This window comes from Heptranchias perlo, chromosome 2 (genome assembly GCF_035084215.1).
Source record: "Heptranchias perlo isolate sHepPer1 chromosome 2, sHepPer1.hap1, whole genome shotgun sequence".
NCBI lineage: Eukaryota > Metazoa > Chordata > Chondrichthyes > Hexanchiformes > Hexanchidae > Heptranchias > Heptranchias perlo.
Window position 1 is genome coordinate 41,135,995 of NC_090326.1, and position 12,506 is coordinate 41,148,500.

At 44.7% G+C, this 12,506-nt stretch overlaps 1 protein-coding gene across 6 annotated transcripts in view; it reads left to right on the plus strand.

The window, feature by feature from the left end:
* fars2 (phenylalanyl-tRNA synthetase 2, mitochondrial) overlaps positions 1 to 12,506 on the plus strand; it is a 475,406-nt gene that overhangs the window by 295,785 nt on the left and 167,115 nt on the right. For all 6 annotated transcript variants that reach the window (XM_068001781.1, XM_068001784.1, XM_068001785.1 and 3 more), the window contains one exon: positions 11,163 to 11,323. In XM_068001781.1, the coding sequence (XP_067857882.1) occupies positions 11,163 to 11,323 (161 nt within the window). The remainder of the gene's footprint in view (positions 1 to 11,162; positions 11,324 to 12,506) is intronic.

The window sequence follows — 12,506 nt, forward strand, 5'->3', positions numbered from 1 at the left end:
AGCCATATGCTCTGCCTCCACAAGAAGATCTCCTTTTTTGTCCCGAATCAGTCCCATGCTTCCTTTGACTCCCCTTTTACTATTGATATGTTAAAAAAAACATTTTGGGTTCCCTTTTAAGTTAGCTGCCAACCTATTCTCATACTCTCTCTTTGCCCCTCTTATTTTTTAGATTTCCTCTGTGCTTTCTGTATTCAGCATGCTTCTCTACTGTATTACAAACTTGCTGGGTACGGTAGCATAGTGGTTATGTTACTGGACTAGTAATCCAGAGACCTGGACTAAAATCCAGAGTCATGAGTTCAAATCCCACCATGGCAGCTGGTGAATTTAAATTCAATTAACTAATTTTTTTAAAGTTCAATTAATTAAATAAAAAAATCTGGAATTAAAATACTAGTATCAGTAATGATGGCCATGAAACTACCGGATTGTCGTAAAAACCCATCTGGTTCACTAATGTCCTGTAGGGAAGGAAACCTGCCGTCCTTACCCGGTCTGGCCTAAATGTGACTCCAGACCCACAGCAATGTGGTTGATTCTTAATTGCCCTCTGAAATGGCCTAGCCAGCCACTCAGTTGTAAAATCTCGCTACGAAAAGTCATAATAAGAATAAAACTGGACGGACCACCCGGCATCAGACCACTAGGCACCGGACACGACAACGGCAAACCAAGCCCAGTTGACCCTGCAAGGTCCTCCTTACTAACATCTGGGGACTTGTGCCAAAATTGGGAGAGCTGTCCCACAGACGAGTCAAGCAACAGCCTGACACAGCCATACTCACAGAATCATACCTTTCAGCTAATGTCCCAGACTCTTCCATCACCATCCCTGGGTATGTCCTGTCCCACCGGCAGGACAGACCCACCAGAGGTGGCGGTACAGTGATATACAGTCAGGAGGGAGTGGCCCTGGGAGTCCTCAACATTGACTCTGGACCCCATGAAATCTCATACAGGTCAACCATGGGCAAGGAAACCTCCTGCTGATTACCACCTACCGTCCTCCCTCAGCTGATGAATCAGTCCTCCTCCATGTTGAGCACCACTTGGAGGAAGCACTGAGGGTAGCAAGGGCACAGAATGTACTCTGTGTGGGGGACTCAATGTCCATCACCAAGAGTGGCTCGGTAGCACCACTACTGACCGAGCTGGCCGAGTCCTGAAGGACATAGCTGCTAGACTGGGCCTGCGCCAGGTGGTGAGCGAACCAACACGAGGGAAAAGCTTACTTGACCTCGTCCTCACCAATCTACCTGTCGCAAATGCATCTGTCCATGACAGTATTGGTAGGAGTGACCACCGCACAGTCCTCGTGGAGATCAAGTCCCGTCTTTGTACTGAGGACACCATCCAACGTGTTGTGTGGCACTACCACCGTGCTAAATGGGATTGATTCAGAACAGATCTAGCAGCTCAAAACTAGGCATCCATGGGGCACCGTGGGCCATCAGCAGCAGCAGAATTGTATTCCAGCACAATCTGTAACCTCATGGCCCGGCATATTCCTCACTCTACCATTACCAACAAGCCAGGGGATCAACCCTGGTTCAATGAGGAGTGTAGAAGAGCATGCCAGGAGCAGCACCAGGCGTACCTAAAAATGAGGTGCCAACCTGGTGAAGCTACAACTCAGGACTACATGCATGCTAAACAGCGGAAGCAACATGCTACAGACAGAGCTAAGCAATTCCACAACCAACGGATCAGAACAAAGCTCTGCAGTCCTGCCACATCCAGTCGTGAATGGTGGTGGACAATGAAACAACTAACGGGAGGAGGAGGCTCTGCAAACATCCCCATCCTCAATGATGGCGGAGTCCAGCACGTGAGTGCAAAAGACAAGGCTGAAGCGTTTGCAACCATCTTCAGCCAGAAGTGTCGAGTGGATGATCCATCTCGGCCTCCTCCCGATATCCCCACCATCACGGAAGCCAGTCATCAGCCAATTCGATTCACTCCACGTGATATCAAGAAATGGCTGAGTGCACTGGATACAGCAAAGGCTATGGGCCCCGACAACATCCCAGCTGTAGTGCTGAAGACCTGTGCTCCAGAACTAGCTGCGCCTCTAGCCAAGCTGTTCCAGTACAGCTACAACACTGGCATCTACCTGACAATGTGGAAAATTGCCCAGGTATGTCCTGTCCATAAAAAGCAGGACATATCCAATCCGGCCAATTACCGCCCCATCAGTCAACTCTCAATCATCAGCAAAGTGATGGAAGGTGTCGTCGACAGTGCTATCAAGCGGCACTTACTCACCAATAACCTGCTCACTGATGCTCAGTTTGGGTTCTGCCAGGACCACTCGGCTCCAGACCTCATTACAGCCTTGGTCCAAACATGGACAAAAAAGCTGAATTCCAGAGATGAGGTGAGAGTGACTGCCCTTGACATCAAGGCAGCATTTGACCGAGTGGGGCACCAAGGAGCTCTAGTAAAATTGAAGTCAATGGGAATCGGGGAAAACTCTCCAGTGGCTGGAGTCATACCTACCACAAAGGAAGATGGTAGTGGTTGTTGGAGGCCAATCATCTCCGCCCCAGGACATTGCTGCAGGAGTTCCTCAGGGCAGTGTCCTAGGCCCAACCATCTTCAGCTGCTTCATCAATGACCTTCCCTCCATCATCAGGTCAGAAATGGGGATGTTCGCTGATGACTGCACAGTGTTCAGTTCCATTCGCAACCCCTCAGATAATGAAGCAGTCCGAGCCCACATGCAGCAAGACCTGGACAACATCCAGGCTTGGGCTCATAAGTGGCAAGTAACATTTGTGCCAGATAAGTGCCAGGCAATGACCATCTTCAACAAGAGAGAGTCTAACCACCTCCCCTTGACATTCAACAGCATTACCATCGCCGAATCCCCCACCATCAACATCCTGGGGGTTACCATTGACCAGAAACTTAACTGGACCAGCCATATAAATACTGTGGCTATGAGAGCAGGTCAGAGGCTGGGTATTCTGTGGCGAGTGACTCACCTCCTGACTCCCCAAAGCCTTTCCACCATCTACAAGGCACAAGTCAGGAGTGTGATGGAATACTCTCCACTTGCTTGGATGAGTGCAGCTCCAACAACACTCAAGAAGCTCGACACCATCCAAGATAAAGCAGCCCGCTTGATTGGCACCCCATCCACCACCCTAAACATTCACTCCCTTCACCACCGGCGCACCATGGCTGCAGTGTGTACCATCCACAGGATGCACTGCAGCAACTCACCAAGGCTTCTTCGACAGCACCTCCCAAACCCGCGACCTCTACCACCTAGAAGGACAAGAGCAGCAGACACATGGGAACAACACCACCTGCACCTTCCCCTCCAAGTCACACACCATCCCGACTTGGAAATATATCGCCGTTCCTTCATTGTCGCTGGGTCAAAATCCTGGAACTCCCTTCCTAACAGCACTGTGGGAGAACCTTCACCACATGGACTGCAGCGGTTCAAGAAGGCGGCTCACCACCACCTTCTCGAGGGCAATTAGGGATGGGCAATAAATGCTGGCCTCGCCAGCGACGCCCACATCCCATGAACGAATAAAAAAAAAATTCGTCATAATCCTCCTTTTTGAAACTCCCCGAACAGGCGTCCTGCTGCAGCTCACCAGCTCTGGGCCTGCACAATATCGGGCAGATACCATGTCGGCAGCAGGCGGTAGATCTGGAGGGGTGTGGGGGTGAGTGCACTGATCGTGGAGGGGCATTAGCGGCTCTAGAAGCCCTCCTGCCGCAAAAGAATGCTTCTGTAATTACTTTTTCAAGCCTTTTCTGCTTCAAAGCCCGGTCCAACTGGGCAGACATGCATGGCACACACTCCACCCAGTTGTCCCTTGAATTTGCTTTGGGGGTCCCATGTACATCATTAGACCCCCATTTACATGAAGCAATAAGGCTTCTGCCTGCGGCCAGCAGAATCCGAGTGGGAACAGGTGGTAAGTGCAGCAAAACTGTTTTAGGTTCTCTGCTGCCCCATTTCCGACTGGCGGAGGCAGTTAAAACCTGCCCCAATGGGTCTGATTCTCCACAATATAAATTTTAATATAAATTATACCAAGATTCTTTTGTGGCAAAATAGTCAGAAATCTTGAAAAATGACATTAATGTTTTTTATTATCTGGGCACAACATGACAATTTTAGATAACTTTAACATTGTTTTTCAAACTTTTGTTTTGGAATACATTTTCTAAGAGTGAGATTGCAGAACCAGCTTACAAATCTGCTCTCTACACCTTTGTGCTGCTCTGCCAGATGTGATGCAGATTGTTTTGTGGCCTTGTTCCAAATCCTGATTCCCAGATTGGTGAAAGGATGGCCTTGATTTTAACCCTGAGCCCCGCCCTGATGGGAGGGAGAGGGTCGGGCGAGGAGTTAAAATGTTGAAATCGAGCAGCTGGTTCCACACTTCCGTGTTCTCGGCCGCCGCAATTTTAACAGCCGGGAGAAGCGGGAGACTCATAAACACATTTAAATCGGGGTTCTGTGACACTTTTGGAACTCTGAATTGAAATAAACTTCTGCAGCACGAGTTTCTCGCAAGTCAGCGAGGTTGCCAGGGAAACAGAGGCAAGATTGGTTGCAACTTTATCAAGGTGGTTAAAGTTAAGGAAGCTGAAGTGAATAAAGTCTCTGCACTTACAGGTGCTTCCTCAGTTCATTGTGGGCTGTGGTTTTGTGATTGTACTTGGTTTGAGATTGGGATTTGGCGACTCTACAGTTGGAAAGGGATAAGCTCATGATGGGTGCTGCAATAGCTGTACTGTATTGGATTGATGAAGAGGAAGAGGAGCACCAGCAGCAAAGGACGTCTGAGGAAGGAGTTGCAGGTGGGCAGCAGAGAAAGCAGCAACATAGGGCCCATGCTTGAAGAAGGCCATACCCACTCAACAGAGTGTACAGGCAGAGGCTGAGCTACCTTGACCCCTCGGAGGAGAAGTGCTTTAGTAGTCTCTGGATGACATGGCAGGTTGTCGCTGACCTCTGCAGTCTCCTGGAGGAAGACCTTCTGCCAGCTGGACCCGGCGGCCTTGCCAAAGGCAGTGAAAGTAACCACCGGCCTGAATTTCTACGCATCTGGATCCTTCCTGGCTGCGACAGGAGACATATCAAGGGTCTCGCAGTCGGCAACTCACAAACGTATCAGGCAGGTGACGGATGGTTTATTTTCCAAGGCCAACAGATATATAACGTTTCTGTGTGATGACAGCAGTCAGACAGAGCGAGCATTGGGGTTTGTATCTCTGGCTGGCTGCCCACAGGTGCAGGGCACCACAGACTGCACACACGTGGCAATCAGAGCATGCCCTGACCAGCCATGAGCATTTATGAACCAAAGGGGAATCCACTCCATCAATGTTCAGCTCGTATACAATCACAAGAAAAGGTTCATGCAGGTCTGCGCACGATTCCTTGGGAGCTGCCATGATGCTTTCATACTGCAGCAGTCAAATATCTCCACCATGTTTCAACCTGAGACCAACCTGACAGGGTGGCTGCTACGGGACAAGGGAATACCCCCTTCAACCATGGCTCATGACACCACTGAGGAACACCTCTACTCAACCGCAGGAGAGGTACAACACCAGCCACATCACCACACAATGCGTTATCGAGCAAGCCATAGGAATGCTGAAGTTGAGGTTCCGGTGCCTTGACAGGTCTGGAGGTTCTCTGTAGTATTCGCCAGCCAGGGTGTCGCAGATCATTGTTGCATGCTGCGTCCTACACAACATAGTGCAGACAAGAGGACCAGAAGTGCAGGATGAACAAGACGCTCATGACTCCTCATCTGATTAGGAGGACAATGGTCAGGAAGAAGATGAGGACCTAGAGGCACAGCCAGTGGATCATATTGCTGCCCATAACGCTAGGGATCCTTTAATAGCTTGTAGGTGGAGTTAGACTAATGTCAATTGGACCACTGTCGTTTAACCATAACCCCTCGCACAAGCAATCCTGTAACACTCAATACACTGTTCCAACATCCCCCAAGTTGTGAACTTCAAGACATATCTCCATCTTCCACACCCATTAAATGTAAACTACACTGTGAAGTCGCCATTCAATATTGGGCACATGGGAATGGTTTGAATTTCAAGAGTTTTAATGCGCACGAGAAATCAATTAATCAAAAGCAAAATAATGAGCCACCCTTGCGTTAACCCTCAGTGATCTATATAGCCTTCCTCTTTTTTTTCGCTATCATTTCTACGTGGTGCTACCCCAGTAGCTTCAGGACAACCTTCCCTCTCTTTGCAGCCATTTCGCAGTTCCTTTTCTTTCTTCTCATTAGAAACCTCCTAACCTCTTTCTCCGTTTCACTGCTGCACTGGGCTTTTAAATAGATGGCGGGAAATTGAGTCATGGTGGTCGGCATCATGCCTGCTAACTCGCAGTGGAGACGCTGAACCCGGAAGCAAAATTCAAATGGGGCCTGGTCGTTTTGCGATGTTGTGTGTTCATCACTCTCTATCATCCCCCTCCCCCAAGCTCCATTCTTGTCTCCATGTTAATTTCGGGGCCAATTAATCTAGTTCAGAACACAAGCGCTATGGGTGACTGCGGTACGAAAAACTTTTATTTTGAGCTCCGATGACCTTGTAGTTAAATAGAATATTCCAGTCCAATAAAAGCACTGTAATGACTCAATGGGTAAATGATATGGCACTTGATTCTTACAGATCAGAAAGGTCCCTGGTCTGTGCTAATTAGCTAATCTCAGCTGGGGTGGTGATGAGAATGATGTAATTGGCCTTAGCTTCCACAGGCCAGGGGAGGGAAAAATAAGGCAACATTTGTGTTCTTGATCGCTATCCACATGGAATTGTGTATATGTGAATATCAAGTATAGACAGGGTCAGGCTTTGCTGTGATGACCTCATGATAGAAAAGCCTGCTACTGCTCTCTGTTTAGGCTCACAAGTAAAGTATATGCATTTGTACGAGGTAGCAGAGACCCAATGCTTTATATACCATTATACAGCATTGGTACATTTACTATTTTGATGCATGTTGACAATTTAGCCTGAATGTACATTCACACCTTGAGGTTGAAGGCAGTCCCAAACTCAGAGGCAAACTGTGAGTATAAACAAAGTGACACACATCCAAAAGAGGTGGTTTCAACCAATTCTCCTGTGGCAGTGCTGCCTCAGTCATCAAAGTTATGAGTGCAAATGGGTTTTCAGTCAGAAGTGGAAGCCACAATATATTTTGGCCACCAAAAAATATTACTGACTCCGGCTGAGTAGCTGAAGCATTTGTCCACTGAGAAAGATACTGGCCCCAGTACAATTGTCACTATTTATAATTTGTACATGTGCAGTTTCCTTGTACATCATCCAAATGCCCATTTAAAATGGCTCCAATTGCTATAGAAACTGTTCTGCAGGTTAAACTGGGTGGTTTCTGAAACAGTGGGAATGGCAGCTGGCAAGAAGCAGTTCTGCAATATAAATGCAGCGTTAAACTTCCAAAGTACCTAATACTCCATCATAACTCTCACCTGCACAACTATGGTTGTTTGAAAATCATGATTATGACTTTTTTTTAATGAGTTGGGTCTTCCTTGCTTACATTGTCGCTTGGGGTCTGCGGCCCAAGCGACAATGTAAGCAGCTCCTCCCAATTAGTGTGACAGCATTTTTGCCAAAGTTAGGGCTTTTTTGTATCACAGCATGAAATAGCATGTGGATGAGAAGATTCAACAGAACCGTGTGGAGTGCATTTGCAACATTGCAGCTTCTGAAAATTGAGGCCCAAGTAGTTAACACACCAAGCTAAGCATTATTAAAAGAGCAAATTAATGAAGATTTTTTGAATGTTAAATAAACTTTTTTGATCTTACAAAGCATTTGGTCCTAGACTTTTATTTTATATTTCAGTGATAGAATCATAGAATCATAGAAGTTTACAACATGGAAACAGGCCCTTCGGCCCAACATGTCCATGTCGCCCAGTTTATACCACTAAGCTAGTCCCAATTGCCTGCACTTGGCCCATATCCCTCTATACCCATCTTACCCATGTAACTGTCCAAATGCTTTTTAAAAGACAAAATTGTACCCACCTCTACTACTGCCTCTGGCAGCTCGTTCCAGACACTCACCATGATGTATGGAAATAATTTTGCTTCTGCAGAAGATTTGACCTCATCAGGATTGTTACAGAGTTTTAGCTTAATCCAACAGTTGATATTAAATGGGTTTCACGATAATATGAAAGAGGGCCTTTTTGTCCCCCATGCCAATTTTCTTCCCTCCCCTCCTCAGGGCATTGGCTCTTTGCTGCAGGATAGTTCCATAGGTGCCAGTCGCCCCCTGGCACCTCTTCCAAATGTACATTCTTCCAGGGTTAGCCTTATCAGCAGGGTTATCACAGACTGTCCTCACCTAATGTGCACTCATGCATGTATTGCAGTGGTTGCTAGATACACTGCGGATGAATAAAGAGATAAGGGTAACATTGAAACTAAAGAAAAAGACATACACTAAGTACATAGACAATAAAGGAGAGGATGACAGAAGGAAATAGGAAGTCAAAAAAACAATTAGGAAAGCGAAGAGGAATTACAAAATGAAATTATCAAAGAATATAAAAAGAAATAGTAAAGTATTTTGCAGACACATAAATAACAAAAGGAAAATTAAGATAGGGATAGGGCCACTAAAGGATACACAAGATAAACTCACAGGTAATGATAGTAAAATGGCAGAAATATTGAATAGTTACATTGTTTCAGTTTTTACTAGGAAGACTAACAAGGTGAACATGATATTAGAAGAAGAGATCAAAAAGGATATCAAGACATTTAAGCTAGAAAGGAGGGAGATAATTGATAAACTAGTCAAACTTAGAGAAGATAAAACCCCAGATGGATTGCATCCGCACATACTCAAAGAAGCTAAGGAAGAGATAGCAGAGACACTAGTATATGTATACAAAAATTCAATAGAAAAGGGAATAGTGCTAGCAGACTGACAGACAGCTTGATATTATTCCTATATTCAAAAAGGGTGATAGAACAAATCCAGGGAACTATAGTCCAGTTAGCTTAACGTCAGTGGTAGGAAAAATATTGGAATCTTTACTCAAAGATGTAATAGAAGAACATCCAGAAACCGAAAATATACTAAAGAGTAGTCCGCACGGATTTCAAAAGGGAAGGTCATTCTTGAACAACCATATTGAATTCTTTGAAGAAGTAACAAAGAGTAGACAAGGGTAATGCAGTGAATGTAATATATTTGGATTTTAAAATGGCCTTCAATAAGGTACCGCATAGTAGACTCATGACTAAAGACAGAGCATGTGGAGTCAAGGGACAAATAGCAGAATGGATAGCAAGCTGGCTATGAAACAGAGAATAGGGGTTAAAGGTAGTTACTCAGACTGGTGGAAGGTGGGAAATCATGTTCCGCAGGGACTGCTGGGGCCACTGTTGTTCACATAAATGATTTGGACTTGGGAATTGGAAGTACAATATCAAAATTTGCAGATGACACCAAATTGGAGGGTGTAGTTAATACTGAGGAAGACTGTGACAAAATAAAAGAAGATGTTAAACTTGCAATGTAAATGGCAAATGAATATAGATAAATGTGAGGTGTTGCATTTTGGTAGGAGGAATAAAGAGGCCACCTACTCCTTGAAAACAAGAGTCTAAATGGGGTAGAGGGATCTAGGGGTGCAGATTCACAAATCATTAAAAAGTAGCAACGCAGGTTAATAAAGCTATAAAAAGTGCAAACAATGCACTTGGTTTCATTTCTAGAGGGGTAGAATTGAAAAGCAGAGAAGTTATTAACCTTGGTTAGACCACACTTTCATATGGAGACCACAACTGTGCACCGTTCTGGTCTCCATATTATATAAAGGATATAGAAGCACTGGAGAAAGTGCAAAAAAGATTTACAAGGATTATACCAGAACTGAGCAACTATCAGGAAAGACTGAACAGGCTGGGGCTCCTTTCTCTAGAAAAGAAAAGACTGAGAGGTGACCTGATAGAGGTCTTTAAAATTCTGAATGGGTTCGAGAGGGTAGGTGTAGGGAGGGTGTTTCCATTTGTTGGGGAATCCAAAACTACGGGCCATAAATATAAGATAGTCACTAATATATCCAATAAGGAATTCAGGTGAAACTTCTTTACTGAGAGAGTGGTGAGAATGTGGAACTCGCTACCACAAGGAGTAGTTGAGGCGAATAGCACAGATGCATTTAAGGGGAAGCTAGATAAGTACATAAGGGAGAAAGAAATAGAAGGATGAGTTTATACGGTTAGATGAGCTACGGTAGGAGGAGACTCATGTGGAATAGAAACACCGGCATAGACCTGTTGGGCCGAATGGCCTGTTTCTGTGCTGTAAAATTCTATGTAATAGTAATCAAGAGTAAGGACCGTGCCTGATTTTACCCTCTCCAACCCATGGTTACCGGTCAATTGTAGTGCCCCTACTGCTACCCCCAGCTGAGATCAACTAACTCAGCACAGATTGAAGAAGGAATGTGGGACCTTATTGGTGTGTACGGCTCAGCTGCTCATTAACTAAACTCACTATGTCACTGGAACAACTTATTTTTGATGTGTTAATGAGATATGATTTTTTTTCTTTCTCCCTCTTTATTAAGTACAGTAATTAATTTTCCTAATTGCTAATACTTTTGCAAAATATTTCATGTTGAGAGATAATAAAGAATAATTGAAATAAAGTGCGGTTCAACTCAATGAAAACTCTTTTTTCAGATGATTTTCTTTTTTTAAAAAAAGTTTAAAACACAATGACTAAACCTAACTCTAAATCGGTCACAAAAAATTGTAAATTTGTGCTACGTGCAATGTACTGTAAACCCTGTTGGGTTAAGCTGAACACAGTAACAAATCAAAGTAAATGGTGTCAGACCAGATGATAGAGCCACATTATTATATCTGTGATAAATAATTAAGGCCTCTTGTCAAACATGTTTATGTTGCTGCGTGTAATGAAGACTGGAATAGATTATACTTTCTTCTGCCCTTTGCCTACTCATGCTTTAGATCCATCGCCTGATCGTTGTTGGCAAGATTGTTCCTCATGCTTTTTTAAGTAGTCTGAAAAGTAACTGGATGTTTTATTGTTAACTTTCACAAGGCCTTTTTTCTTTCTGATTGCAGCTGGTGCTCAAGATAGGATTGGATATGCTTTTGGCCTGGGGCTAGAACGGCTGGCTATGATTTTGTATGGAATACCAGACATCCGCTTGTTCTGGAGCGAAGATGAACGATTCTCCAAACAGTTCCAGGTTACTCATATTGACCAGGAGGTCACGTTTCAGGTAAAGAAAAAGACAGTATTTTAATTTATATTTTTCTTCGTACTATATTAGGTTAAATTGTGTTCATTGACAATTCATAATACAGGTATTGTGCCATAATTTTCCCATGGTTTATATTTCTTTTCTTCAATTATAATTTTTTTACCTAATCCTCAGCACATTTTTAACTTTAGTTTCCCATTCTTAGTAATTCCTCCCAATCCTTCGCAATTTTTAAAATCTGTTCCCAGGACATGGATGACACTAGTAAAACCACATTCATTGCCCTTCATTAGCTGTCCTGAGAAAGTGTTAGTCGACCTTCTCCTTGAACCACTGCAGTCCTTGTGGTAATGGTGTTAGGTAGGGAGTTCCAGGATATTGACCCAGCGACAATGAAACTATGACGGTGAAAGGCAACTTCCAGATCACCACTGAAGCTGCTTTTCAATTGGCACTTAGACCAAGGAAGAAAGAGAGCAAGATGCAGGTTGACTCAGTGGGGGGTAATTTTGATTTGTGCGATAGTGTAAAACGGGTGATAGCGAGTCAGCAGAATTTTATTTCCATTGAAGTCATTGGAAATAAAAATCGGGAGAAATGTAAAACGGGCTGGCGATTCGCTACCACCCATTTTATTCTATTGCACAAAGTCAAAATTACCCCCCATTGCTTCCTGTAGTCTGGAAGTTGATTGGGAAAGCACATGGGGGAAGAATTCGATAAGGGTCCATCTTGGGCGGTGTTAGCGTGATGCGCCCCCACCCCGCGCCCAACGGACCCTGCGCAGGCAGAACGCAAGTTTGGACCCAAGGGAGCACTTACCTGCAGTCAGCGTTCCATTCCGGGCCTTGCACGTGGAATCAATGCAGTTTGCACATTCCACCACCAGAGGGAGCTCAATCTCTTAAAGGGAGGATGTTGCTTGGAAATCTCTTAAAGGTAGCTGGTACCTGTTATTTGATGAAAATAACAGTCTACAGTCTGTACGAAGTCTGAACTGAGATTAGACATTGCACGCATAAAACACGTGCAGATCCCATCCCTATGTTTACACACTGATGAGTTATGTTAAAACATTGAATAAAGGTTGCGTACCACTAAATCCCACATCCTCCAATCTGCACACCAGGCTGCACCAATCTGCCGATCTGAGTTGGTACCAAGCCTGTGAGAGTGCATGCACCAAGGTTCTCTGCTGATG